The sequence below is a fragment of the Anthonomus grandis genome, chromosome 6, assembly GCF_022605725.1.
Source record: "Anthonomus grandis grandis chromosome 6, icAntGran1.3, whole genome shotgun sequence".
Lineage (NCBI taxonomy): Eukaryota > Metazoa > Arthropoda > Insecta > Coleoptera > Curculionidae > Anthonomus > Anthonomus grandis.
Window position 1 is genome coordinate 30,654,531 of NC_065551.1, and position 25,431 is coordinate 30,679,961.

The window sequence follows — 25,431 nt, forward strand, 5'->3', positions numbered from 1 at the left end:
TTTATATAAGAGTATTTTTCTAGGAGAATAATTTCCTTTACGGCGACGACAAGGAAAAGCTTAAGGGTTATAATGAAGTGACAGATGATAAAGCCTACAGCAATGCAATTAACGGCCTGGACCCTGCCCTTCCTATTTCAAAGCAGTGTTCTCCGACTGCCTTACAGGCCATGGGAAATCGCCTGCTGGATTGGTTCTCTGTAGTTATGGCTGATTCTAATAGAAGGAGAAGACCAAAGAATAAATCAAAAGGTAAATATTTCCCATATGAATGTCACAAAATATCAGGTCCGTTTGACTGGATATTCCACGTAATTCTCTGAATTTAATAAATATTATTTAAAAGTGGTCTTAAATTTAGAAAAATGTAATTCGAATGTAATCGAACAAACATTGCCATGTAGATAAACTAAAAATTTAAAACGCATTGCATTTCTAGGCTTTGAGAAAAACTTCTTAGTCATGCAGTACTGACGTATTTGCAAGTATATTCGGACAAGTTGAGAAAGTCTTTTTTTCACTTGTTTATAAGCTAAATTGAGAGCAGTTTAAACCAATAGTATATAAAATAATAAAACAATACCTTCTTGTTTTTATATTCTTTTATTCTTAAATTTCGCATAGGAGCTCCATCAAAGAGAAAAGAATAAGTGTAACGATTTCTCGAAGATGAAGTGAGAATCTAAGAACAGCGGTCTGCCGAGTATATAAGGAGCCACATCGCCGATAGTTGACAGTTCAGTGATTTAGCGATGTTGGCGAATGCCTCAATATAGCGTCGGTAGTAAATGCATAATTCCAAGAAGCTGCTTAGGCCATGCATGTCTTTGGGAGCTGGCCAATCTTTGACAGCCTCGATCTTTGCCTTTTCAACAGCAACTCGTTGAATGAAAACGACGTGACTTTGAAAGGGATAACATTTCTTTAGGCTCAACTTTAATCCAGAATAATTAGATTTTTGATGTGGTCCTCAAAGGATTTTTATATCACAATAATATCATCAAAGTAAACCAGGCATATCTTCCAGGACAGTCCTCTTAAAATCTGTTCCTCACCGATTCAAAAATGACAGGGGCATTGCATAGACCAAATGGCATTACATTAAATTGCCATAATTTAGTAACCATCGTAAAGGTCCTCTTTTCCTGATATTCAGGGACTAACTCACCTTAGCAGTATCCACTTTGTAGGTCTACGTCCAAAAATATCTTCAATTTTTTTAGGTATGTTATTAACCTGCCAGTAATCTACGCAGAATCTGGTCGAGCTGTCCTTCTTCTTTACCGGTACCACCAGTGAACACCATGGACAGCTAGATGGTTCTATGACGCCTTCATTGGGCATACTCTCAATAATCTTATCAGCCTCGATGGGACAAGCATTTCCTCTATTTAATTTATGCTGAACTACGTTGGTCCTTTCTTTCTTTCCAGTATGAAAAGAGCCTCGAAATCTATAGACCAAATGCCTCAGCCTCCTTGTATGGTCTGGCCTTAAACCGGTGCCTTTCGATGGCCTCAGGTTAGTTGATGTCCAAGCTGCAACTTGTCAAAGTATTGTTGAAACTGCAGTGCAGGATAATGATTGACATTCATTACCCTCACAGGAATAGATTATTGGGAATAAATTAATAGATCGTTTCAGCACATACAAGGGTCTTTTCGACTGCTATGCCTCGACCAACAGTCTCGTTGTGTTGTGAATGAAAAGGCTTTATCACCTACGATAATGTGTGGCAATTTAGTCTCGTCAGAACCAAATAATGATTTTCCATCGGGAGTTCTCGTTAAGTTTTGTTACGAAAGATCCATTTTTAAATACTGCCGAATCCAAAACACGAATGAAACAAAACTGTTTGTAATTGAAACACAGCGATCGGTTTTTTTATTGGCTTTATTGATGATGATGATCGAAACGAAAACTTTCTTTAAAGAAAAAATGGAACCATTATATAAGAACATTAAGTGGCGGAAAATGAAAGGAACGACCTTCGTCTGGCAGATTCGGACTCAGTGACATTAATGAGTATTTCTTTGAAAGTGACATGGAAACTTCAAACGTAGTTTTTCTATCTAACCACTCAGTACTGTACGAAAGGATTGATATCAGTCTATGATAACAACTTCTAGTAGCAAAAAATGAGGGCCAGTGACAATTATTACTATTTCTCTTAGACTCGTTAGCTTAGAGATATGAAACTTGACATATAGTTTCTCTATTTAACCACTATTCAGCATTGTACAAAAGTTCTTGGTCGTCCATGGTCTTGCTATCAACGCAGGCCTACAGATTGACCTCGCTCCGTATTCAAGCTTTCTCCGAAAAAAGCACTCGAACACTGTAATCCCTCTCACGATCGAAAACAACTTCCTCATCGTCTATCTTCAGAACTCTTTGGTTAAAGATTAACTCGAAGCCCTGGGTATCCACTATAATCGTTCCGAGGATGATTCTCCTGATTCCGATGATGATCTCGAGGGTTAAGCGGGAATCTTCCGGAACAGCGCTCCGTCTGATATATAAGAAGCTGCATCGCCGATATAGTCAGTTCAGTAAAGTAAAGTTCGAAATATCGGCGCGAGATTTAAATAGTTCCAAATAAATACAATAAAAATAAATATCGTGAGTCATTGTGTTTTCGTAGTAACCTGTGTAACTAAATTAGTTGACTATGTTCGATTGTTTTAATTCACACCTAACGGACGGGAAAAACGCTGCACTATGATATGGAAATTACTTAAAGCAGTTGTTTGAAATAGAAGTATGATATCCTATAACTTTTCTTCCAGTGATTTTGATCCGGCTGCTTATAGAGAATATTATTTTAAATAATATTCAAATTTTTATAAGATTTTACTTGAAACTTATAGGGAACTTGACCTAACTGGCACAAAAAATAAATGAGTTTTTTTTCAAGTAAGTTTCAAATATAAAAGGGTGCTTGTCTTTATTTGCTACTTGATATGACATCATATATATACATAAAATATAAAGTTTATAGTACTAATACTATTTTATATGTCATTCTTGTTTTTCAGCTCTTTTCCCGTCAGCTTGCAAAGGTGAAGTAAGATGGATGTTCCAGCACCTCGACGAAAATGCGGATTCTAAACTGTCCCTACAAGAATTGTACGATTTGGAAAACGATCAAAACGAAATCTGTCTTAAGCCGTTTTTGCAACAGTGTGACGTCGACAAAGATTTAATCGTTTCGCCCCAGGAATGGTGTAAATGTTTCCAACGGGCGGAGAGGCCTTGCGCTGCCGTTAGACGTAAAATTTCCACAGAAATATTAGGTAAATAATTTCAAATTGAAAATGAATATTTAACATAATAATTTTTAGTTTCATTCTTAATTATTTTATAATAATACTCCAGTATCCATTTAGGTTATGCTTGAAATTAGGATTATTTTAATTTGTGTTTTTGATTTTAATTTTTTCGTGCTGCTTTAGGAGTATATGTGCCAGAATGTGACATCCAAGGTTACTACAAATCGGTACAATGCCACAGCGCAATTGGAATGTGTTGGTGCGTCGACAAGCATGGAGTTGAGTTTGCTAATACTCGTACTCATTCTAGGCCTAATTGTGGTAAGTTTATGCACTAATATAATATCTTAGTGGCATTAAGTTCATCACAGTGAACATTCTAAAGCTTTTTCCTTATTTTCCAATTTCTTACGAAATAATTAAGATATTCTTTAAGGATTTTGTGCATAGGCAAAACATTCATCTAATTTCTTATTAGAGCGATTCTTATATCTCAAAAAAATGGAATATGAAGGAACCGCGTAAGATACTTTCAATGTATCACACGAACATTGATTTAGAAGTGGTCATAAGTTATAATTTCATTTTTGTACAGATCTTAACGAACAACAAGCATTAAATCAAGTGATAAATTAAGTAAATATAAAAATTATATTGCTCAAGTATTCACAAGGAATACGATAAGACAGTGAAGATCTTACCCTGTTAGTATTTTCTCCCGTCATTAAAAAATCAGTCGAGGTTTATGTGACAATTATATTGAAATACTCAAAGACAAAGTTTCAAAGGAAAAGAACGGTAAAATGGAAAATCGTCAATTAATTTTATTGCCCTGGTAGATTTCAAAATCCAATACCAGTCCGTCGGATGTCGTAAGAACGAAATTCTTCAGTCCCACTGGTCTTGGTTTATTTTTAAGAAAATTATCGAACTGGACATCTTTCCAAAAAAGGAATCATTTGTTCGTCAATAGAAAAAGCTGTCTTTTCTTTTCTTTTAATGGCTTTACATCTAAATCAATTACCGGTTGTATTGTCCACAATCTATTCTTTTTTTGTTCCTCTTCTGATACGCTAAGATTGTCAACGACATGTAAATTTACACGTATCATGTAAAACCTTTGTCGGGTCCCATCAATTAAGTGGAACTTATATTTTCTATTCCAATACATATGGTATCCTTGAAAGATGAATACATCCCATCAAAGCATTCATTCCGAAAAATTTCTTGAGAGGTAAAGTTGTTTTGTTTTGCATTTTGTTGCAAAATATACTGGGAAGTGAAATTTGCGGCTGACTCAAAAAAATCATCATCCAAATATTTAGCAAAATATTTGTTTGGAGTTTTTACGATGGATGGAGTATAGCCCTCTTTTACAGGAAAATCCTTGCTCCTAAAGTGTCCACGCTTCCACTGGAAAGTCTGGAAATGTATGAGGGGTAAATCATTTTCTGAATCTGAAGAGCTATCAGCTTCATTTGGTGCTACAATTGGGATCTTTTCGTGAATTTCAAACTCATCTTCTTCCTCCTCGGACTCTAAATCCGACCCAACTTCGTCTAGAAGTTGGAACAATGCCTCCTCGTCATCCCTTAGATGGTCCAAATCAATAATTTCCTTACTTCTTCCTGTAACAAAGAATTAATTGTATCCAACTTAATTAAAACCAAACCACGTTAACTCCCGTGGCTCACAATTGTGATATACATAACAAAACCATTCTTGGAATCAACAATTTTAAAGATATTTTTAATCTCTAAGAACAATACACTTAATTGAAGTTTATTATACCTATTTAATATTAAGCACTTCTTTTTTCCCCTAAATTCTATAAATAAATAATAACTTACCTGCACGAGCCATTGTTGAAAATAATCTGAAACTTTTTAGGTTATGACAAGAATGCACTCCCGGCAAAATAAACGATTTGCGCGTGCACACCTATAAAATGCACTATTCACAATCATGTCGCACGGTTCTCCACCCAGATTAAACATTTTTTGATCCTTATAACACTAGTAAATAAGGAAGTCACAATTGTCACATCGGGTAGCGTAAGGGTTAAACTTATTAATGTAGTGCGTAATCAAGTATGAAAATGACTTTTTGATTAATTCCTTATTGTGCGTATATTCTTTTATGTAAATATGACGGAGACTTTTACTTAATTAATTAAAAAAAACAAATAAGATGCAATACTCGTCGATTGAACATATTTCATCAGCCCGCATCGTTAGTTAAGGATAAATATTCTCCTCTATATTTTTTATATAGTTTTCATATTTTATCCCTTTTGTCACGTCTTATAAATATACGGCTCTGTATTGGCTCTATATAATTTTATATTTCATTCGACATATAAACCCGCTTTCTACTAATTATATTTTCCTTCTTCAGATACAATTCTACCATCAAACTCGGCACAATCCAAACAAGAATCGCGCCAGAGTAACAGCGTGAACACAGACAGCGACGATGAGGATGACGATAATCAAGTAGAAGGCAGCGCAGATCACCCAAACGATTATTAAATTAAAACAAAATCAGCCATAGTAGATCTAAAAACAGTTTTAGTTCTTTGATATAAGATTCAGTCCATTTAACAATTTAAAAGTTGAACTAAAACAGTTATGGATCGACTATAAGCAATTTAATAAGAGCTTACCAAAAGTGTTTTGTATTAAATATTTAAGCTCTTATACATACACCATTATTATCATTTGCAAAAATCAATCTGTAGCAAATAAACCTTAAATGCTATTATGTAGTATTAAACGTGTGCAAAAACAAATGGGCACCGCTATTATTAACCCCCAACATTTTTGGTCCATCGAACCGGATTATAAAAGATAATAAATATTCGCAGCAGTCTATTAATATTTGTTTATATTTTTTGATGACCTACGAAAGTTCATTTTAAATTTATAGCATTTACAGGTATTTTCTATTTTATTGGGTTTCATAAAAATGATATCATCATCTAATAAATTCAATATACCATTGTCAAGTTTAATTTTAGAGCAAACAATAACTGGTAAATTAATAGAACAAGTTAATCAGTGTAAATACATTCCATTTTGTAGAACTTAGGTTGATTGGAAACTTTTATAAATCAACTAAAAATTAATCAAAGAACAATTTTGTGCTTTTTTTAATGTTTATTAAAAAAAATAACAAACATTGGTTGCTTAATTGTTTTATTCAATCTTTACAATTTATAGCCCATAATATATATTTTGTTTCATTATAGTAAAAGTGATATAACATTACTTTGATGCAATATTAAAATTTTAGTAGTAAAATTTAGTTTTAGTAGGGAAAAATATTTTTATGCATAGTCAGACGCCGGTTAAACATTAGAGATTCCAAAAACTCTGCTATACAGCTTTAATGTTATCGTGCCGTCTCTATACCTAAACCTAAAAACCTATACCTAGAATTTTTATTACTATTTATCTCTAAATATTAATATAGGATGTGTGGATTGTATTTAGAAATTATTGTATTACGCATTAACGCCGCCAGGTTTGTAGGGAAATTATTTGATAAATTGTGAGATCACGTTCAATAATTTTGAATCAAAAAAGATATATTTTGTAGAGCCAAATCGACTTATAGCAGATGTAACAATCTAAATTATAAAAAAATCTTTAAATCAAACTAGTCATCTTTAGTATAAGTCGAATTTAGAACAAGCTCACTACTACCTTAAATTTAAAAGAATGAGACAATGACATTTTCCTTAATTTCATCTCTTGATATAATGTTATCTGTCTTAAATGATATTTAATTGTTTTGATGTTGTCCATGAGTGGAATGTCATATTATTTGTCCCACTCACTTTAAATAGGTTTATTAGGAAAATAATGCGTCTATATTATGATATTCTCTGTTTAAAAAAGGCATTAGTTATAAGCACATACACATCCAGACAATGTATTTATTGTATGTTTTTAACATATTTAATAAAGTTAGAAATATTAATTTTAGTTTATTGTTTTATTTGGAACCATGTAGCAGCTGGCATCGTTGTGCAATTGTAAATTTTAAACATTTTACTGGACATTTTATTATATGTTTGTTAGCAAAAATTTGATGAGAAATCAGGCAGTAGAAGTCGCTGTTCCTGTTAGGGTGAGTAAGTATGGATATTGAATACAAACAAGGAATTGTTTAACAATACGTAACAATATTGTAAACACCAAGAAACCAGCTGATACTCCGCCATTCCGGAATGTCATAAGTGGCACACCGCGCGACATCTGGAAGGTTAAGCGAGAATCTTCCGGAACAGCGTTCTGCCGAGTATATAAGGAGCCGCATCGCCTATAATAGTCAGTTGTCATTTCAGTGAAGTAAAGTTCGGAATATTGGCGCGATATTTAAACATTTGTAAAAAAATACAGCAAAACTAAGTATCTTTAATAGTTGTAAGTGATTTCGTGTTTTCGTAGTGAAGCGCGTAAATAAATTAGTTGTTCTATTGCTATTTTCGATTGTTTTAATTCATACCTAAGGAACGGGAAAAACGCTACAAATATAAATGGCAGCTATATAAAATTCTTTAAGAATTGCGTGATAATAATGGCAGCTATTACAATAATTGGGTGAAGTAGTATTCGAAAGAATTGTAAATGCTGCTAAGACAAGCGTTATTTTCTCTCAATGGCACTGTTAATAGACATCGTATATGTATCCCAGGATCAAACATGAGGTTCATACTTAAGATCCTTAGAAGTTAATTGTTAATTTAATCTTTTTACCGAAAAATGTTAATGCAGATAATTCGAAATTATGGAAAACGACTAACATTACAATTCAAGAAAAGTCGATAGTCAAGACTCCTGCTTTTTACGGGTCACAACTTCGTTAGCAATTGCTATTTAAATTGTTTATCAGATTCTTTGGCAAATTACTGTACTGTATATTTGAATAACTGTACTGCAAGAATTACAATTATTGCAACCTGATGATTGAACAGACGGTCAGAAGATAATATTTGATAAGTCATTAAGTAAATTCTCCCAAACTATTTATTTTATTTCAGCGTATTTCCCTCATTACGTAGAAAAGACTTCAACTGCCTGGGCGAAATGAGAAATTACATCAAGTACCTTAAAATAGTTAGACACGACTTCAAGAAATAATGTCAAGTGCCTTAAAATCAGTAAAATGACTGCAACTGACTGCAAAAAATTAAAAATTATTTCAAGTGACCCTAAAATAATTGGAAATGACTTCAAGAAATTATTTTGAGTGCCTAAGCACATGTAGAAATGGCTTTAACTGTCTGGAAGAACTAGAAAATTAAATCGAGTGCCTTAAAATAATTAGAAGCGACTTCAACATATTATTTCAAAAGTCTCAAAGTATTTAGAAATGACTTCAACTACCTGGACGAAATTAGACATTATTTAAAGTATCTAAGAATATTGAGAAATGGGCTTGAACTGCCTGGAAGAATTCAAAAATTATACCAAGTGCCTATAAATATCTAGAAACGACTTCAAGACATCATTTCATGTGCCTAAAATATTTAAAATTGCTCAACTGCCTGGACGAAACATAAGAGGACGACAAGGGCCTTAAAATAAATAAAAATCACTACAAAAAATATTTTCTAGTGCCTTAAAATAACTAGGAATGGCTTTAACTTCATAGAAGTAATATGAAACAACAAGAAGTGCCTTAGAATAATTAGAAGTTATTTCAAGTGCCTTAAAATATTGAGAAAAGGGCTTCAACTGCCTGGAATAAAATTAGAAATTATTTTAAGTGAAAAACGTTATTTTAAATTTCTAAGAATATGTGGAAATACTTCAACTGTCTTAAAGAAATAGAAAACGAAATCGAGTGTCTTAAAATAATTAAAAGCGACTTCAAGAAATTATTTCAGGTGCCTGAAACAGGTGCCTTCACACATTATTGTGATTTACTTCGGGAAATACGCTTCATAAAATCAAGATCGAACTTCACTTCAGGTAAGTTCGTTTGATCTTGTAATTATAACTTTACTCCATATCTTATCCAATCATCGCAATCGCTTCTTGGAATAGTTTCTTACAATTAGATTAAGAAAAGATTAATTTCAGATAAATATAGGTGTAAAAATGAAACGCTAAATTATGTTCGTAAAACGAGTTTTTAAACAATTGTTACAAAAATGTTTCCTACTCACTTAAATCTTTATTAAATACCTGTTATTTTAAAAGGATATATCATTAACAACTTAGCATAGAAAATTAGCATTGTCACTTTTAAGTAATCGCTATTAAGTTAATTATACAATATCAAGTCAATTTTAAGCATTATTCCTATATATACTGAAGCGGTAGATACTGGAAAGCCAAGTATACTATATGACTTATAGGAGAACTATACCCTGATTTCAGAAACGTAACACAACATATATTAATGAAATGATCAACTCAGACTGTCATATAGCTCTAATATCATTACAGAGAAACGCAGGTACCTCCACGGACCATCTCAACGTCTAAAAATAAATAAAATTAATTGAAGTTCACATAAAGGTGCAAAAAATGTATATAACGTACTTAGGCCGCATCTTCTTGCACACTGCAACCTGAACTGATTATTATAAGTCACCCCGTCACTTCCACATACCGGATTATAGTTCTGAATAGTTCTACAGTTTTCCACACAAGATCTGAATACTGGGGAAGCGGTCGTAGTGGTGGTATCGTCTATCGGTAAATTTGGTAATGGGACGTTTGGAGGTTGATTTTGCCCTAAAATTAGGACATTAAGTTTTAGGTATTGATTTTTGAGATGGCAATATTTTTATTTAAAAGGTATCTAAACTACCATTTTTTTGAGAATTGCCAAAAAGGGGTTATGCACAGGAAATTATGTAATTTACATAAACCTTTTTATTAATATCACCAAACGAACTTATCAAGAAAGGTTTAAAACAGAAAATTAAAATTTCTTATTACTTTTTAAAATAGTAATTATTATATGTATGTATATTATATTGACATAATGATATAAATAATACATTTGATTAGGATTATACGTACTATCACTATTTTTCGAATTTTTTTATTTTTTTTTCAATCAAGTCTTAAAAGATCCCGTATATCACTCTTATATAAGTTAATTATAATACAGCTGTAAAATACACCTAAAATAATGAAACATAATATAATAACAAGTAAAATAACACTCGTAGTAATATTCCCACTTCATCGACCTCAGTTCTTAAGTACATGCCTGTTCTATTTCTGCCGATATTTTCCCAAGTGTACTTGAGAGAGCGAAACTGGTTCATATATTTAAGGGTAAGGGATCTCAGGATAATCTAACAAATTATCGTCCAATTTCTCCCTTTCCCATACTTTTAAAAAAAAATTTGGGTCAATTTAGAGGACCATTTAACTATCTATTTAAAAGGACACCCAATTTGGTTTTAGAAATGATAAATTTATAATATTGGCAATATATAGACTTACACAACATATCAGGGAATTGGGCATAGATTCATAAAGCATTTGATTGTATTTCTTTTATATCAATTACAATAGTTAATAGTGAAAGATTAGTTTAAAGCAGAGTCAGACCTTCAGGGTGTTGGTTTTATGAATAATGTATCAACTAACAGAAACATACATGATGTACTACAAGGTTCTCCCCTCGATCCTCTGCTGTTTCTTATATACATGAGTATTCTTCCAAATGTTCAATATTTAAAACCTATCCTTTTTGCAGACGATACTGGTAATGTTATCCAATACTTTGCTTCTAATCACATGTTAGACATAATAAGTGATGGCAATAAAAATATTCATGAATGGTTTTTGGCCAATAGACTTTCCCTTAATGCATCGAAGACCAATAAGTTAAGCACTAGCTTTAAAAGAAATTGTCATAATACACATTTTTTCCATGGACTTTTCCAGTTCACTAAGAGTTACTCTAACTGCAAAGCCACCAGAAAAAATATTTTCAAGTGCAACTACAAGTGCCTCAAAACTTAGCTCACTGTCAATAGGTAAACCTTAAAAACTTTGGTGCAGGTCTATTCATAATAGTACTATTGTTAAAAGGAATATCAAAAGAACGGTTTGCCATACAGGTAATAACATTGGTTTTGGCAAAGTGAGGTATAAAAAGTCTCCTGGAAACTGTGATGATTTTTGTAGCACCACAAGATAATGTAAAATGACTTCTGATGTCCAAGAAAGGCAAGTCGTTTATGAAAATCAAAAATTGCAAGAAGCCCAGAACACAGCTCTGAGGGACACTTCAGAAATTTATCAATATATCAGATTCGGTGGAATTAACATACAAACCTTTTGTCTCTAATTTGATAAATATGACTCTAGCCGTTTCAAGGCTACTTCCTATTGCTATTCTATGATTTGTATAAAATCAAATGCCTTTGAAAGGTCACAGAAAGATGATATTTGCTAGCTTCAGATAGTCAGGGAAAATTATTGATTCCCCAAGAGTAATTTATAGAAATACTGAGATTAAAGATTGCGTATTGATATTGAAGAACCGTATTAGATAATTTTAGAATAATGTTTAATACTAGACCATCATCCCCGAAACTTTTTTAATGTTTGATACATGACATGATCTCTTTTAATTTAGCCAGATCTGCATGTGCAATAAAAAAACACTCATCAACCTAAAGTCTCGTGCTATTGAGCTGTAAAATTTATTGATTTCAGTATGGCGCTATGTATTGATTTTGGAAGATGAATTATTATTTAAACGTATATCATTTACAATAGACCATTTTTCTTTTTATTTGTTTCTCGAATTTATAAATCGATTTCGATAATATAAAATATTGGATTCTCTTATAAGCATTCTATATGACTTGTATTTATTAAAATAACAATATTAATTTTACATTTTGGAGTCTTACTTTCTTATCTGCATTTATCTGCTGATTCTGTATGAAAGTTTGATTTCTAATATGTCCTAATAATTTAATTCTGTACTTTATAATTTTGGTCATTGGTCAAGATTTGATTTAATTTGATAAAAATACTCACCTTTTGCGTTTCATGAATTGACATTTAAAGAACTCAACCTTGTATTATATATATTCAATTTCAATTCGAGATTTTTATGCTTAGTGCAGGTGAAATATTAGATGATGTTTATAAATATTCATAAAATGCAGATATATTGAAATATTCCTCAGCAGATCCTACAGCATTTTTATTGCTACTTATGTCCCACTCTACTCTAAATTGGAAAACTCTATTTTATAACAGTATATGATATTGCTTATTTTTTACTTTTATCACTTTCTTAAATTAAAGATTTTTCTATACAATAACTTACTTTGACGTTGTTCATTACTATTGCCTTGGATATTATTATTAACTTGGCCTGTAGGAAATGATAAGAAATTGTCGTCTTGCGCTAAGCATGGGTGATGCAGCAACAACATCAAAGCAACAACTGAAAGAAGGAAAAATATATTAGTTTTTAGTATAAGTTAATATGTAAGATTATCATCTGATGACCTTTCCTGTGGGAAATTTCTTAGTATCACAATAGTACAATTTGATTGCAATTCTTGTAAGAAACATTGCATACCAATAATCAATATTGAACTTAAGCTTAACTGAATCTTTGCTCTGCTTACTTTGGACTAGTACCTCATTCGTTTCCAAGCTTGGTTGGTAGAAATTCAAGGTTCCCATTTTATAGTTATTTTATTATTCCAAAGCTTCTATTAAGGAAGATTACAAAATTACATACACACTAATTACAAAAAATTACAGTCCATGTAAATCTGGGTAAGACCGAAAATTTCAAATGAAACTCGAAAACTATTCTCCTTGTAGGTATCACAAAGGTGTCATTAGGGATATTCATCTGCAAATTTTTTTTTCATATAATTTCTCAAGCATAGGAGTAATGTTATTGACACCTAGGAAATTAAGTGCAAATTTGTACATAGTTCAGTTATTAAAGAAAAATCATAGTTACTTAATTTACAGGTAGTTTGTCTTGATTCACCTACGGGTTTTTACGTCTTGAACATCGATGCAATAGCAAATAGTTTGTATCAATTTAAACATCAATTTTTTATGTGGACGAAGGCAAAAACGCGTAATTAATTTTAAAATCTAATAACATAAAATAATTACGAATAGAGTCGAGAGAGAGGGAGTAATGATTAGGTTTTTTAATAAATCTAATTAAGTACGATTTTATAATAAAAATTAACCATTATCTAAAATTATTCTTAGTCACACTTGTTTATTGAGAATCTCTGTTGCCTATACGCATCTTTTTCTGTTCTCATTGAAGCTAAATTTTAATTTAAAAATTATATTTTTACTATTTTTTGTTTCGCAAAATAGGTGTATTGAAAATTGCAAAATTAACACCCTGCAAATATATGGTGTCTGATAGGTCATGGTCCAAACTGCACAAGGTCATACAAGAGATCATTTTTTATTTAAGAAAAAGTTCAGATAATATGGACCTTGAATAATTTTTATTTTTTTTTAGGATAATTTATTTTAGTTTCTTTACAAGTAGTAGGAGTGTGGCTGTTTTATCTGCAGAAGAATTGCCAACTACGCAAAATCTGAACTTTTTGGTTTTTTTCCTATATAAAAAACTTATCCATGTCCAGGGAATTTAATATTAAATAATAACTGTAACAATATGATGCGAAAAATACGAAATAATCTAATAAAATTCTAGAATGATAACCCTCAAAAAAATCATAAAAACGTCCATGCCTTTTTTTTTATAATATTAATTTTGTACTAAGAACAAGTTTCTGTAAAATCACAAAAATAATTATTAACACTTATTTGAAAACAGTGGCGAATCCTATTCAATGTTTTATGAACTTATTTATCAGAAATTTCCAGTGTCATGAAGTCCAAGCTTAGAATAGGTTTTTTTTAAATGAGACTCTATATAATTAATGTATCTATATTTTATGAATATACTATACTAATAAAATACGTATAGGTCGCTAAGGTCTAGTTTGTTAATTTTTTTAAATTGTTTTTTTCTTGACTAGTTTAGAATATTTTATTAAAAAAATAACAGAATACTGCGTATTTTAAATATGTTTGGATCATCGCTAAATAAAGAATATAATAATATGTATAAATACTTGCTATACTTACTTGAAATCAGCGTAAACTTGTACATATTATCAGCCTATGAACACGTTCTTCACAACAAAAACAAAAATATATTTTATCACTTTGCTACAATTCGACAAACGAGTCTGAAATGCTATCGGCTACTGTTGGTCACCTTCTTTTAATCTTTGTTTTATTGCATATAGATACTGGAAAGACCAGTACGTACGTCATTATGTGAAGAAAAAACTCATATGTAAATCCCAGCTAATGAGAGTAAGTATTTTAAAATTTAAAAATATAATCAAATGTTTACAAGATTCTGCATAATTCTTATATATACTCGTAGTTGCTTACAAGAACATTGAATATAATAACAATTAACAGATTATGGGAAATCTGATATTCTTCTAGAAAAAATTATTAGATCAATTCCCAATTAATAAGAGTCATAACCTACAGTCGTAGTTACGATCAACAGTAAAGTCTCGCAATTAGCTAGAATTGATTTATTGTGACATGATATAATGGTAACGATATACTTTTCCTAATGATATAAGGGAATTACCATTAAAATGTTTTTTTTTTGTGTAAATATATAATGATATCAAAACCGTTATTTTGTATGCTTTATAGTATAAGATAAATATAAATGAACTTTTAGCATTCATGTTTGACACCCTGAATTTATTAATTTTCAATATTGAAATTTGGCTTATGTAGATCAGAAAATCAAACTTCACATAGTTTTTTCCTAAGATTAAATTAAAACTCCGAATATGTTTAGAAGAATAATACATCTTGATAGTCGCGTACAATCGCCTAAGCAATTAAATTTCCATTTAATATTCAATCAACGGTAATAGCCTGAGACATCATCATTCGGTTTGAATTTGAGTCCATTATAAACCCAAGATTTCGTGCCGATGCTTTATAGGGTACTATTCCGTTGTTTATAATAGGGTTACAACCTTTTTAGATACACTTGGATTGGCGGTTATTACCAAATAACAAAAACTGAGAGTTAGCATTCAAAGTTGAATATGAGCATCAGTATGTAACCGTGATAGCAGCAAGAATTAAGTTTGGAAAAGAGTATATATCAAAAATATGATTTATACTCTTTTCCAATATTGAACCTTGATATAACACTCTGCTTTCTATTATGTATCAGGTAGTATTTAAAAAAAAAGAGTAAAGAGTCACAAAACCTATATAAGTATGTAAGCTTGGTATAAAGATTCAACACTAAGACGCTTATGGTGCTACATGCGCCTCTCTGAAACCTAATTGGTATTCGGGGAGTAATTCATTTTCATTTAAAAATATGGTAATTTGTTTGCAAACGTTTTTTTTCTAAGACTATGAATTTTTAGATTTTATATCCGAGGTTTGGTTCTTAAGAAACATTAAAACAACCTAATTATGTTATACCTCGAAACCGACTTGAGACCTCTTCTTACAATACATTAATGCTCGAATACAAAATCTGTGTGAAGCTTTTACAGGTACATATAGACAACATTTTATTATTTTTAATGAACATAAAGATCACACTGCTAAAAAATTAAACTCTTCCAGTTTTCTCCTAAGAAATATGAAACGACTTGTCGACAAGTCTATACTATTGACAGTTTATATCATACACTCTTTCAATCTCAATGTGATATATAACTTTGGCTTGAAACACCTCTCAAGGTAAGAGAGAATTTTTTCACTACATAGGAGGGTGCTTCTTGTGATCCAAGGTCTAGACTACAAGGCTGATGTGAATAGATCATTTGTTGAACTTCAAATTTTAACTCTTGCCTCAATATATATACTGAGGTGTCTAGTTTAATCAATATGAAATGCAAAGTAGCTGCCAGAATCACAATACTAGACTAAAGGAAGACATAAGGGTTAATAATGTATATATATAATGCCTAATAATTAATCATGTATAAGTCCAATTATCTTGGACCTAAATTTTTTAATAAATTGCAGATGCATATTAGGTGAATGAATGAAAAAAAAATTACAACTGTGTGTTGTTGTCTAATGGCCCGTTTTCACGCTCATGCAATTTGCGACAATTGACTTGTGCATGCCTAATTTGCGCAAGTAAACTGTTGCATAAAAACCAAAATTGTTCACTTGCACAAGCCAAAAAGCTTGACTTGAGTGAATTTAGCGCAATCAGATATTTTGCATGTGGTTGCCGCAAATGCATGACCGTATAAAATAGAATAACTAGACAAACTTCTCTCGTTAGCCTATGGTATAAACGACACTCCAACTTTTTAAACACAGTTTCGATCGTGCGCCTGCACTTGGACGCCGTTTTCTTGTTTTGACAGGTTTCCGCCGGGTTTAAATTTTCGGTATTGTTTTATTGTTTTTGCTCTGTGTTTTCGCTGGGGTTTTCGGATATTTTGGGTAAATTTATGATAATTAATTTCAACTAAAGAGAGAGAGTTTATGGGATCATCATATCAGCCACCTTCACCAGTGACGTGGCATCATTAGCAACAAATTCCACAACCAGTGTCTCATCAGAATCAAACGCCTTATCAACTAGATTATGATCAAAATCAAATTTTTCCACAATTTCAACATCAATTTCTCCAGGAAATTCTGAATTACCTCCTCCTGAACAAGACGAAGACAGTGAATCGCAAACTGCTGCACAATTTTTAGCGAATTTTACTAATTCTAGCGTACAGTAGATATAATAATAATATGTTAATAATAAGTTTTACATACCTTTAAATATTCTTGTTTTAATACTGTGTAAATGGCATCGCACGTCTCAGGAATTATCTTGCTGAGGGCGGATTTAGAAATACACGTAGAAAACTTGAGATCCTCATAGGTTCTACCAGTTGCCAAAAACCTTAAAGTTGCCGTTAATCTTTCATGTGGCGTGATAGAACTTTTTATAACAGTAACAGTTTATTATTATTGGTTTAACTAAATGTAATAAATTACGAAAATCGTCTGGCTGATTAACTAATTCTCGAATTAAATTAATATGAGAGTAAGTTGCTCTCTTTTCAATCCAAGATTTATTTGGTCTCCGCTTTTTTGGCTCTCTCAACTTTTTGATTATTAAAACGGCAGCTACTGCAAGTACTTCGTCTTCCCGATTCCTCGTTTTACTTTATTTTTATGTTTCTATGCTCACAAACTCACACCCTAATCACTGGTCACTACACATCAGAATACAACTGTTGTAACTACTTGTGCAATTTGAAATGAACGAAAATGAATACACCAAAGTTTTATTTGCGCAAATTTGCATGTGCAAATTCTACAGCTTAAATGAATTTTTAGATATTAGCCAGTCAAATATTTTACTTGATTTTACATAACTATAATATTGTTGTACTGTGTATAATTGTGTTGCGTAGAATTTTCTCTTAATATTAGATGTTACTATAACCACAGCATAAAGAAACTTTATGCTGTTAAGTTTCTTTATGCTGTGCTATAACTAAGTTCATTATGTAGTAATTTTGAAAAATCGGTTATTTTAGACCTTTAGATATATATTTTTTGTCGTGTGTAAAAAATTGCACATTTTCTTAGCATAAATAAAACAGCATTAGTAGTTTTTAAAAAGGCTAATTTTTAGAAACTGTTCATCAAGTCTGATCATGGCTTTAGGGCGAAACATGTGCAACCAATTCAATAAGTTTGAGAGTTTTGACCAAACTTGTAGTTTTCTGTTTATTATAAATATTAACTTATTTATTAGTGTTAAATTAAACCGTAATACCTAATTAGTTCATTATTAATAGGAATAATAAGTAGAAAATAAATATATATATATGAAAATTTTGCTTTTAATTTATATATTTTACATCCCATTTTGATGAGACTACATGCGAACTTTACGATATAAAATCAACTATGTAAACCTACCCATTCCTTAACCTAGACTCCGCCTTTTTTTGCCATTAAAATCTCTAGTTTGAGGTTAGTTTACACGTACATGTCATCCGTGACGTTTTTTTTGTTTTTAATTTTTTGTGCAATTTTAATTTTGGCATCAGCTTAGCGTTTTTTATCGTTATATTACATGAATATGTAAACCCAAATCCAAAGATTTAAAAGTATTAATTTGCTGCCTATAACAGCCATAAACTGTCATAATGTTTCCGCGTTTTCACAACAGCTTTTTGCAATTATTGGATAATGAGCCCTTTAATTCAACAATTCAATATCTGTAAAATAATGGATTCCAGTACAGCATTATCCAAGAACCAGAGGATTTATTTGGGTCTAACAGTTATAATCTTAGTGGATGTTATTTGGGTCTCTTCCTCAGCATTAACCAAGGTAAATAGAAATTTAAAAAAAAATATGTTTCCAAGATACGACTCATATTTCCAGTACCTTTATCAACATGAAACGTTTGAAAAGCCATTTTTTTGCGCCTACATTAAAACAGGCATGTTCACCTTGTACTTGTTTGGCTACTTATTTTGGCCCGTTTGGAAAGAAGACTATTGCATCCGTCCTCATAATTACGTCTATTTAGAACAAGAACAAGACGATAGTGGCTTGGATGAGGCTAGACTAAGTACACCCACATATGTTCCTGTCAAGGTTTCAGATAAAGACAAAAGCTCTGGAACTGAAAGTGACTCGGATACAGTGAGGTCGGTGAGATTTAGTAAATTAGCTGAAGTTAGGCAGCTATCGGAATTGGATGCTGCCGACGCTTTATTGGCGAGGCTCTCTTATCAAGCTACCTTGAAAGCTACAGTTGTCGGTCGAACTAATGCAGCTAAGTTACCAGTACAATATGTTATTAAACTGGCATTTGTGTTTTGTTTATTAGTAAGTTATTAATAAGTTTTAAATCTATAGATCAGAATTTATTTAATCAATTGTTCATGGGTTTGTTATGTGAATACATAATACTTGAATTAATAGACAATATCTCAATAAATTTGAGTCTGTTGGTAAGTTCTATTAAGAACATTCCTAAAAAGATTTAAAAAATTTTTATGCCTTATTTATTCTTTTTAAATGAGAGAATCAAACCAATATATTACAGGCATGACAGAGACATTAATATGACTTAAAGTATTGTAGGATATTTATAATAGGATTATCAATTACTTGATGGAAATTAGCATGTAATGAAAACATATAAGTCAAGCAATTACATGCTTCATATATTAGAGATTAAGCAAGGTTTGTAAATAAATGTTCTATTAAGCTCTTTTAAACAAGGCAAAATTAGGCTTTGGCATTATTATGGCAAATTAATTTTAGTAAATTGCTTCCTGAACTATTAAACAAACCCTAGAAATGGGATAATCAATAAATTTAAGGATTTATTTAAGGATACTTATGCATGTGATAAGATAATGAATTTTACTTACATATATTTCCTATTTTAAAGATTGTTTTTTTCAAAATTATATAGTTTTATTGCACTTTGACTTCTATATAGCCACACATAAGAAAAATTTTTATACTAATTTTTTATTGGTAGATAATGTAAAATTCAAGAAAAGATACAATAAATAAAAATAATATTCATAATAATACTGGTAATTAAAGTAGTACATAATCGTTAATATGATTAGATTTAGGCCTAAAGGCTACCAAAGTTAGATATTATGGCTGTTATTAAATATTGTTTATTTTTAATAAATGTTTTATTATTTGTAATAATTTTTAGTGGTTTGTTGCAAGTTACACTTACCAAGTAGCCTTGTCCAAAACTGAAGCAAGGACCGTTAACATTTTGTCATCTTCATCAACCTTTTTTACCCTTATGTTGGCTTCGTTGTGTCCTGCCAGTAATGGTGATAAATTTACCATTTCTAAGATGTTTGCCATATTAGTGATCTTCATTGGAATTGTAAGTAATAAGGCTTAATAATAACTTGCATAGACAATACCATTTTTAGGGTCTTATTGGTTGCAATGATTTAAAAGAGCTGCACATTCCTGAAGGAACAGTATTATGTCTAGTTAGCGCATTTTTCTATTCAGTATTTTTAGTATCTCTGAAAAAGATTGTTCCTGATGAAGAGAAAATTGATATTTCTAAGTTTTTAGGTAAGATTTACGCCAATATTTTCAAGTTCTAAAAAATTTACAATTTTTTCCAGGATTTTTAGGACTATTTAATCTTCTTTTACTTTGGCCAGTATTTTTATATCTACATATTTCCAAAGTTGAACCATTCGAATGGCCTACAAGGGAACAATTAACAATTTTATTCCTTAATGGCCTAATGGGGACTGTTATTTTACAAACCCTAATGTTATGGTATCCATTATGAGTAAAAGTCACAACTTAACCAATTTATTTTGCTTTGCTTTTAGGGCATGCTTTCTGACTTCACCCCTAATAACCATGACAGGGTTCAGCATGACTATACCCATGACACTGATAGCAGATGTGATATTAAAACACACAAAACTTTCCTCCCTCTTTTATTTTGGAGTCATACTTATGATTCTGGGATTCCTGCTGGTAACAATATGTTGCCATTGGGATAATTGGGATCCTATGCTCAGTATTATAAGATGTTTTTATAGCAAATTGTGCAACAAAGCAATGGCTTTACGGTGAGCTTAAAAAATATTCAACAGTATATCACTTTAAAACATGTTTGAAATCCATTAATGTACTTTTTACAGTCACATTTAGGAGTAAAACCTACTAAATTTTTCCAGAAAATTGATATTTATTAGAAAATAGTTCTGACTATAGACTTGTCATATTATCAGTACAATTATGTTTAAATTAATGTAGGGTCAAGTGGTGTGAAAATGAGACATTTTATAAAACTTTAATTTTTAAACCATTTCCTTTTTGAAATAAATGTTCAAAAAATGATCATACTATGTAGATTTTGATGCTGAATAACATAGAAATGACAAAATGAGGATATCCTTATGGGTGTTAAGAAAAAAAATAAAACTCCTGTCATCAATTTACCTGCCATTTTGGGCAAAAATGAGACAGGGGTGGGTAAAAATGATACATGGCAATTTCAGGCATTTATGATGTTGTCCGTGGTATGGGGAAATTATGAGATGAAACAATATTTTGTACGTTTTTTCTCAGATTTATTTAAAAAATGCAATAAAAACTGGAAAATAATTAAAAAAAAAAAAAAAACATTTTTTTGGGTCATTTTTACCCCATACTAAAAACCTTTAATAAGAAATACATAAATATGTAAAAACAGTTCAATCAAACTCATGTCGCAGTTTGAAAATAAAATAAAAATAAAAAACAGAAAATAAATTCTAGATAGGTATATCAAAAATATTACCTAAATAAATAAAAAAACTCCAAATACTCTGCATGTAGTTATAGTTAAACGATTTAGTTAAGATTATACTTATTTATAGCGATAGAAAACACAAATTTCTGTGAAACTCTGGCAGTACCTCCATGGGTTATTGGAGGAGGTAGTTTCATTACTACGTCATCCTTTGGTACTTCATATTTTTCAGGTATTTGAGGAAATATGAATTTGTCCCCCATTCGACGCAAATAAGACACACAAAATTCGTCATCCCCAATAGATTCTACTAGCGCAACGTAATGCATTTTTTTTTTTTGGTACAAAACTTAATCAAAACATAGTCGCCAATATTTATGTCACTATTTGTATTAAATTTCTCGGCTGCATAATTTTTTTCTTCCTCGTCTATGAGTTCGTCTAATGTCATATTTTCAATGTCGCTTTCTTCTCGGTAAGTTACACTTTCATCATCTGAAGAGGCCACTTTTGTCACTTTTTTCTTTGGTTCTTTTGTGACACTTCTTTTTCCTTAATACTATCTAAATATTCGGCGCTAGTTAAAACAGCACAACTGGAACTAACTTTTCTCCTTCGCTTTATTTCAGGATTTGTTTTGTTTATCTTATTTAGCAAAATATTCTCGAATGAAGTGGACGAAGACGGTTGTGGCTCAACATTATTATCTTGAAATGTTTTAGTGTCATTAGTCTCGTTTGTTGTTTCTTTTTCAATTATTTTCTGCTCGCTATTGTTTACATTGTTTGATACAACCTTATCATTTTCCTTTTCTTGGTTTAATTCAAACACATCTAATGGATTGGGGTTTTGAACACTTTCATTGTATTTTTGCAATTTAATTTTATTAAGACGGTCGATTGGATATTTTTCCCTAGAGCAAGGATATATGCCAGTCGATTCAAACGACTTTTTTATTATAGCCTCTGTAATACCTTCATTCCATAACTCGCAGATCAAATCAGCAAATTTGCTTTTGGTGAGACGTCTCTGTTTTAATCTCTGCCACTCTGTAAGCTTTTGGTTCCATTTTAGTTTCAGAGGTCCAAATATCTTTAGCATGAGGTGGTAATTTAAACAATGTGGTATTATTTTATATGGCAAGTTCAATGGTTCCCCTATTCAGATGTGAGACGTGACTATCCATTATAAGTAACAGCGGTCTTTCGGAAACCATTGAACAAAATTTGGAAAACCAACTATTAAAGACCGCAGTTGCCATCCAGCCTTTATCAGAGACAGCATAGCAGGTTCCTTCCAAATCGTTTGATCCCTTCCATGTGCTCCATAGGTTTTGTCCTTGATATATAATTAATGGCGGTAATAATACGCCGCTAGCAGAAATGAACGCCATGGTTGTAATATTTCTTTACCAGATCCTTCTATGCTTCTATGAATTTTTTTGGCCCAATGCTCCAACTCCTTTTATTCTGCCTGAATCCATATTAAACCCTGTTTCAACCAAGTTAAATATGTGTGCAGGCTTGTCTTGCAAACCAAGTTGTTGGATTGTTTCACCCAGGCGATCATAGAAGGAATATATTATAAAAGGGTAGCTGGTAGCTGTTCTCCTACACTTTTCTAGTTGTTCCATTTTCTTCTGGCTCAGTCGATTTCTTTTACAGAACGAACGAAACCAATCGTTACCAGGTTTGCCTTCCTTAAATGTGGTTTTTATAGCCTTTTCATTAACATATGTTTGCACAACTAACTGAAATTTCTTGTTTGGATAAGGCGAATCCCCATTTAGCCATAATTTTAATTTTTTCTGTCAAATCTCTTTCTTGTTCATCGGATAGCGCTTGTTTTCGGCTACGTTTTGAAACATTTTTTTCAATGCGAAATTTTTTTGCTGTCGTTCGAATAGACAACTTACCTTCCTTTACTAAGGTAAGCGCCTGTTTCAGATCGTCGTCTGTATAGGGTTTTGCCTTTGGAACGTAATTCCTAGGCATTCTGGCTTGCTCTTTATGTAGGTATACCTAAAATTGTTATACAGGTTAACGTCTTATTTTTACCCCATGACTTGTCTGATATTTACACAAACAGTCGTCTCAAAATTACCCCAGCAAACACGTACACACTCAATTACTTCTAGCAACTTACTTCAGACTACCCGGCTTGTTCCCACAACGCCGTGACACATCAGTCTTCACATTGCGATCTTAACCGCAACGGGCGCGCAACAAAAGTTTGAGATTTTAAAAGTTTTTGTCATGAAAATTGCATTATATTACGGTAGATTAAATAATTCATGTATAAATTCATATTATCGTTTGAATGAATGTGTCTTTAGGTTTTAGAATATTTAGACTTTATTACATCCTTTTTTCGTCTCATTAAAATAATTTTTTAAGTCTTATTTCTACCCAAAATCTTCGGTGTCTCATTTTTACACCACTTGACCCTATGGAAAGAGTTAAAAAAAAAAATATGTTCAGTACTTATTTATATAACCCGAGGATTATCTTGTGTAAATTTGCTACATCTAGAGAAATGAGATGAGAGTTTTTGAGCTTGATCTTGAGCTAGTAAATGAAACTACAGGTCCAATTGACCAATATGAAGTACTTTTTAGTTGGTTGAGTTCATAATTACAAAGTTGCTGTTATCTATGTTACTGCTATAATTTGTCTGGTATATTTTTGTAAATTTATTGTTTAATCTTTCCATATATTAATTTTGATTTACTTGTAATGTTCCTTTCCTTTCTTCTTTTTTACAATTTTAGTCCTTGACCTGATAATGCGGCAAGTCGCGAGACTAGTTGCCAATATCAACTTTCTGGAAAATTTTGAGCTTATTGTATATCTTTCCCTTTTTTTAGAATTTGTACAATAAGCCCACTATGAGTGAAGTTATACTTTTCTTTGAACATCTAATATATGCTTTTGTTTTAGTACCTCCTATGGCGAATCAAAAACTTCAGAACAAACTGAGTCTCTGATAGGACCAACATCAGATTGTGATTAAAAATAAGCAGTAAGATATATGCATTATAATTTGCAGTCACTCAATGATTATATACAACTTTTTATTTAAAAGTTCTCCTTAAAGATACATGAGTCTTTTGATCACATCAAGCCTAAAATAGTTAATCAAATTTTAAGTGGGCACTAAGATGCGGCTTTCTATTAATGTATTATTTTGGAAATTACGTACTAAATCCCAAGATGCATATTCTGTTCTTTGCTCTATGTTTGTCTTAGCCTGATACTTTAATTAGACATAAACACAAGTTACTAGTCATTTTACTATGGTGTAAATGTCAGGTTTATACAATGCTTTTATATGCAGTGATGATCGATTCAGAACAAAAATACAGTATTTTTTTTGAAAGAATTGCAAAAACCTGGCATATAGGAAAAATCTAATGATAAGTATAATTATACTCTAAGATGTATTTTGTGAAATAAATATTTATGAAATAATGTTCAATTTAGTTTTAATTCTATAAGGCATGGTGTTATCCCAAATTAATATGTGTATTGCCACACAAAAAAATATTTTAGTCATATTTTTATAATAATAATAATAGTGTCTTTCCTAAACTTCATGATATTTTTCTCTTGCCTCAGGGCGAGAGGTAATCTATTATATGTTTTAATAGCAGCAAAAGCAGGAGATCTTTGAAAAAAGGCAGAGTGATGAGTTGGGATACTCAGTTCAGCTCTCCCCCTTGTCACAATAGACATTCCCTCAGCATAATGATCTTCATTAGTTTGAAAAAGATGCAGGTGTTTCTTTGCAAAAATAGCTAACATAAGAATGTACAGAG

The 25,431-nt window shown here is 31.4% G+C and overlaps 3 protein-coding genes across 3 annotated transcripts in view; 2 read left to right on the forward strand and 1 right to left on the reverse strand.

Moving 5' to 3' along the window:
- The window catches only part of LOC126737796 (proteoglycan Cow), a 101,633-nt gene extending 94,372 nt beyond the window's left edge, over positions 1-7,261 (forward strand). The window contains exons 7-10 of the mRNA XM_050442849.1: positions 24-252; positions 3,039-3,296; positions 3,456-3,593; positions 5,670-7,261. Coding sequence (XP_050298806.1) covers positions 24-252; positions 3,039-3,296; positions 3,456-3,593; positions 5,670-5,803 — 759 coding nt within the window. The 3' untranslated portion in view covers positions 5,804-7,261. The remainder of the gene's footprint in view (positions 1-23; positions 253-3,038; positions 3,297-3,455; positions 3,594-5,669) is intronic.
- A 2,134-nt stretch (positions 7,262-9,395) lies between these two features.
- LOC126737337 (uncharacterized) lies at positions 9,396-14,581 on the reverse strand. The gene is made up of 4 exons (XM_050442200.1): positions 14,414-14,581; positions 12,597-12,716; positions 9,830-10,024; positions 9,396-9,768 (listed from the first exon to the last, which is right to left on the reverse strand). The coding sequence occupies exons 1-4, from the start codon at positions 14,436-14,438 to the stop codon at positions 9,728-9,730; spliced, it is 381 nt and encodes a 126-aa protein (XP_050298157.1). The 5' UTR covers positions 14,439-14,581; the 3' UTR covers positions 9,396-9,727.
- Positions 14,582-18,340: 3,759 nt separating this feature from the next.
- LOC126737816 (solute carrier family 35 member F5) lies at positions 18,341-25,086 on the forward strand. The gene is made up of 7 exons (XM_050442875.1): positions 18,341-18,694; positions 18,749-19,198; positions 20,052-20,234; positions 20,284-20,434; positions 20,488-20,647; positions 20,704-20,949; positions 24,554-25,086. Exons 1-7 carry the CDS (start codon positions 18,551-18,553, stop codon positions 24,624-24,626), a joined length of 1,407 nt encoding a protein of 468 aa, XP_050298832.1. The 5' UTR covers positions 18,341-18,550; the 3' UTR covers positions 24,627-25,086.
- Positions 25,087-25,431: the final 345 nt, after the last annotated feature.

Coding starts and splice junctions, on each gene's coding strand:
- LOC126737337 (XM_050442200.1), bottom strand. CDS start 14,438: ATGTACAAGTTTACGCTGATTTCAA. Junction 12,717..14,413: donor CAAGTTTACGCTGATTTCAA/GTAAGTATAGCA, acceptor TCCTTCTTTCAG/TTGTTGCTTTGATGTTGTTG. Junction 10,025..12,596: donor TAGTAATGAACAACGTCAAA/GTAAGTTATTGT, acceptor TCCTAATTTTAG/GGCAAAATCAACCTCCAAAC.
- LOC126737816 (XM_050442875.1), top strand. CDS start 18,551: ATGAGCCCTTTAATTCAACAATTCAATATCTGTAAAATAATGGATTCC. Junction 20,648..20,703: donor TTACAAACCCTAATGTTATG/GTATCCATTATG, acceptor CTTTGCTTTTAG/GGCATGCTTTCTGACTTCAC. Junction 20,950..24,553: donor AACAAAGCAATGGCTTTACG/GTGAGCTTAAAA, acceptor CTTTTGTTTTAG/TACCTCCTATGGCGAATCAA.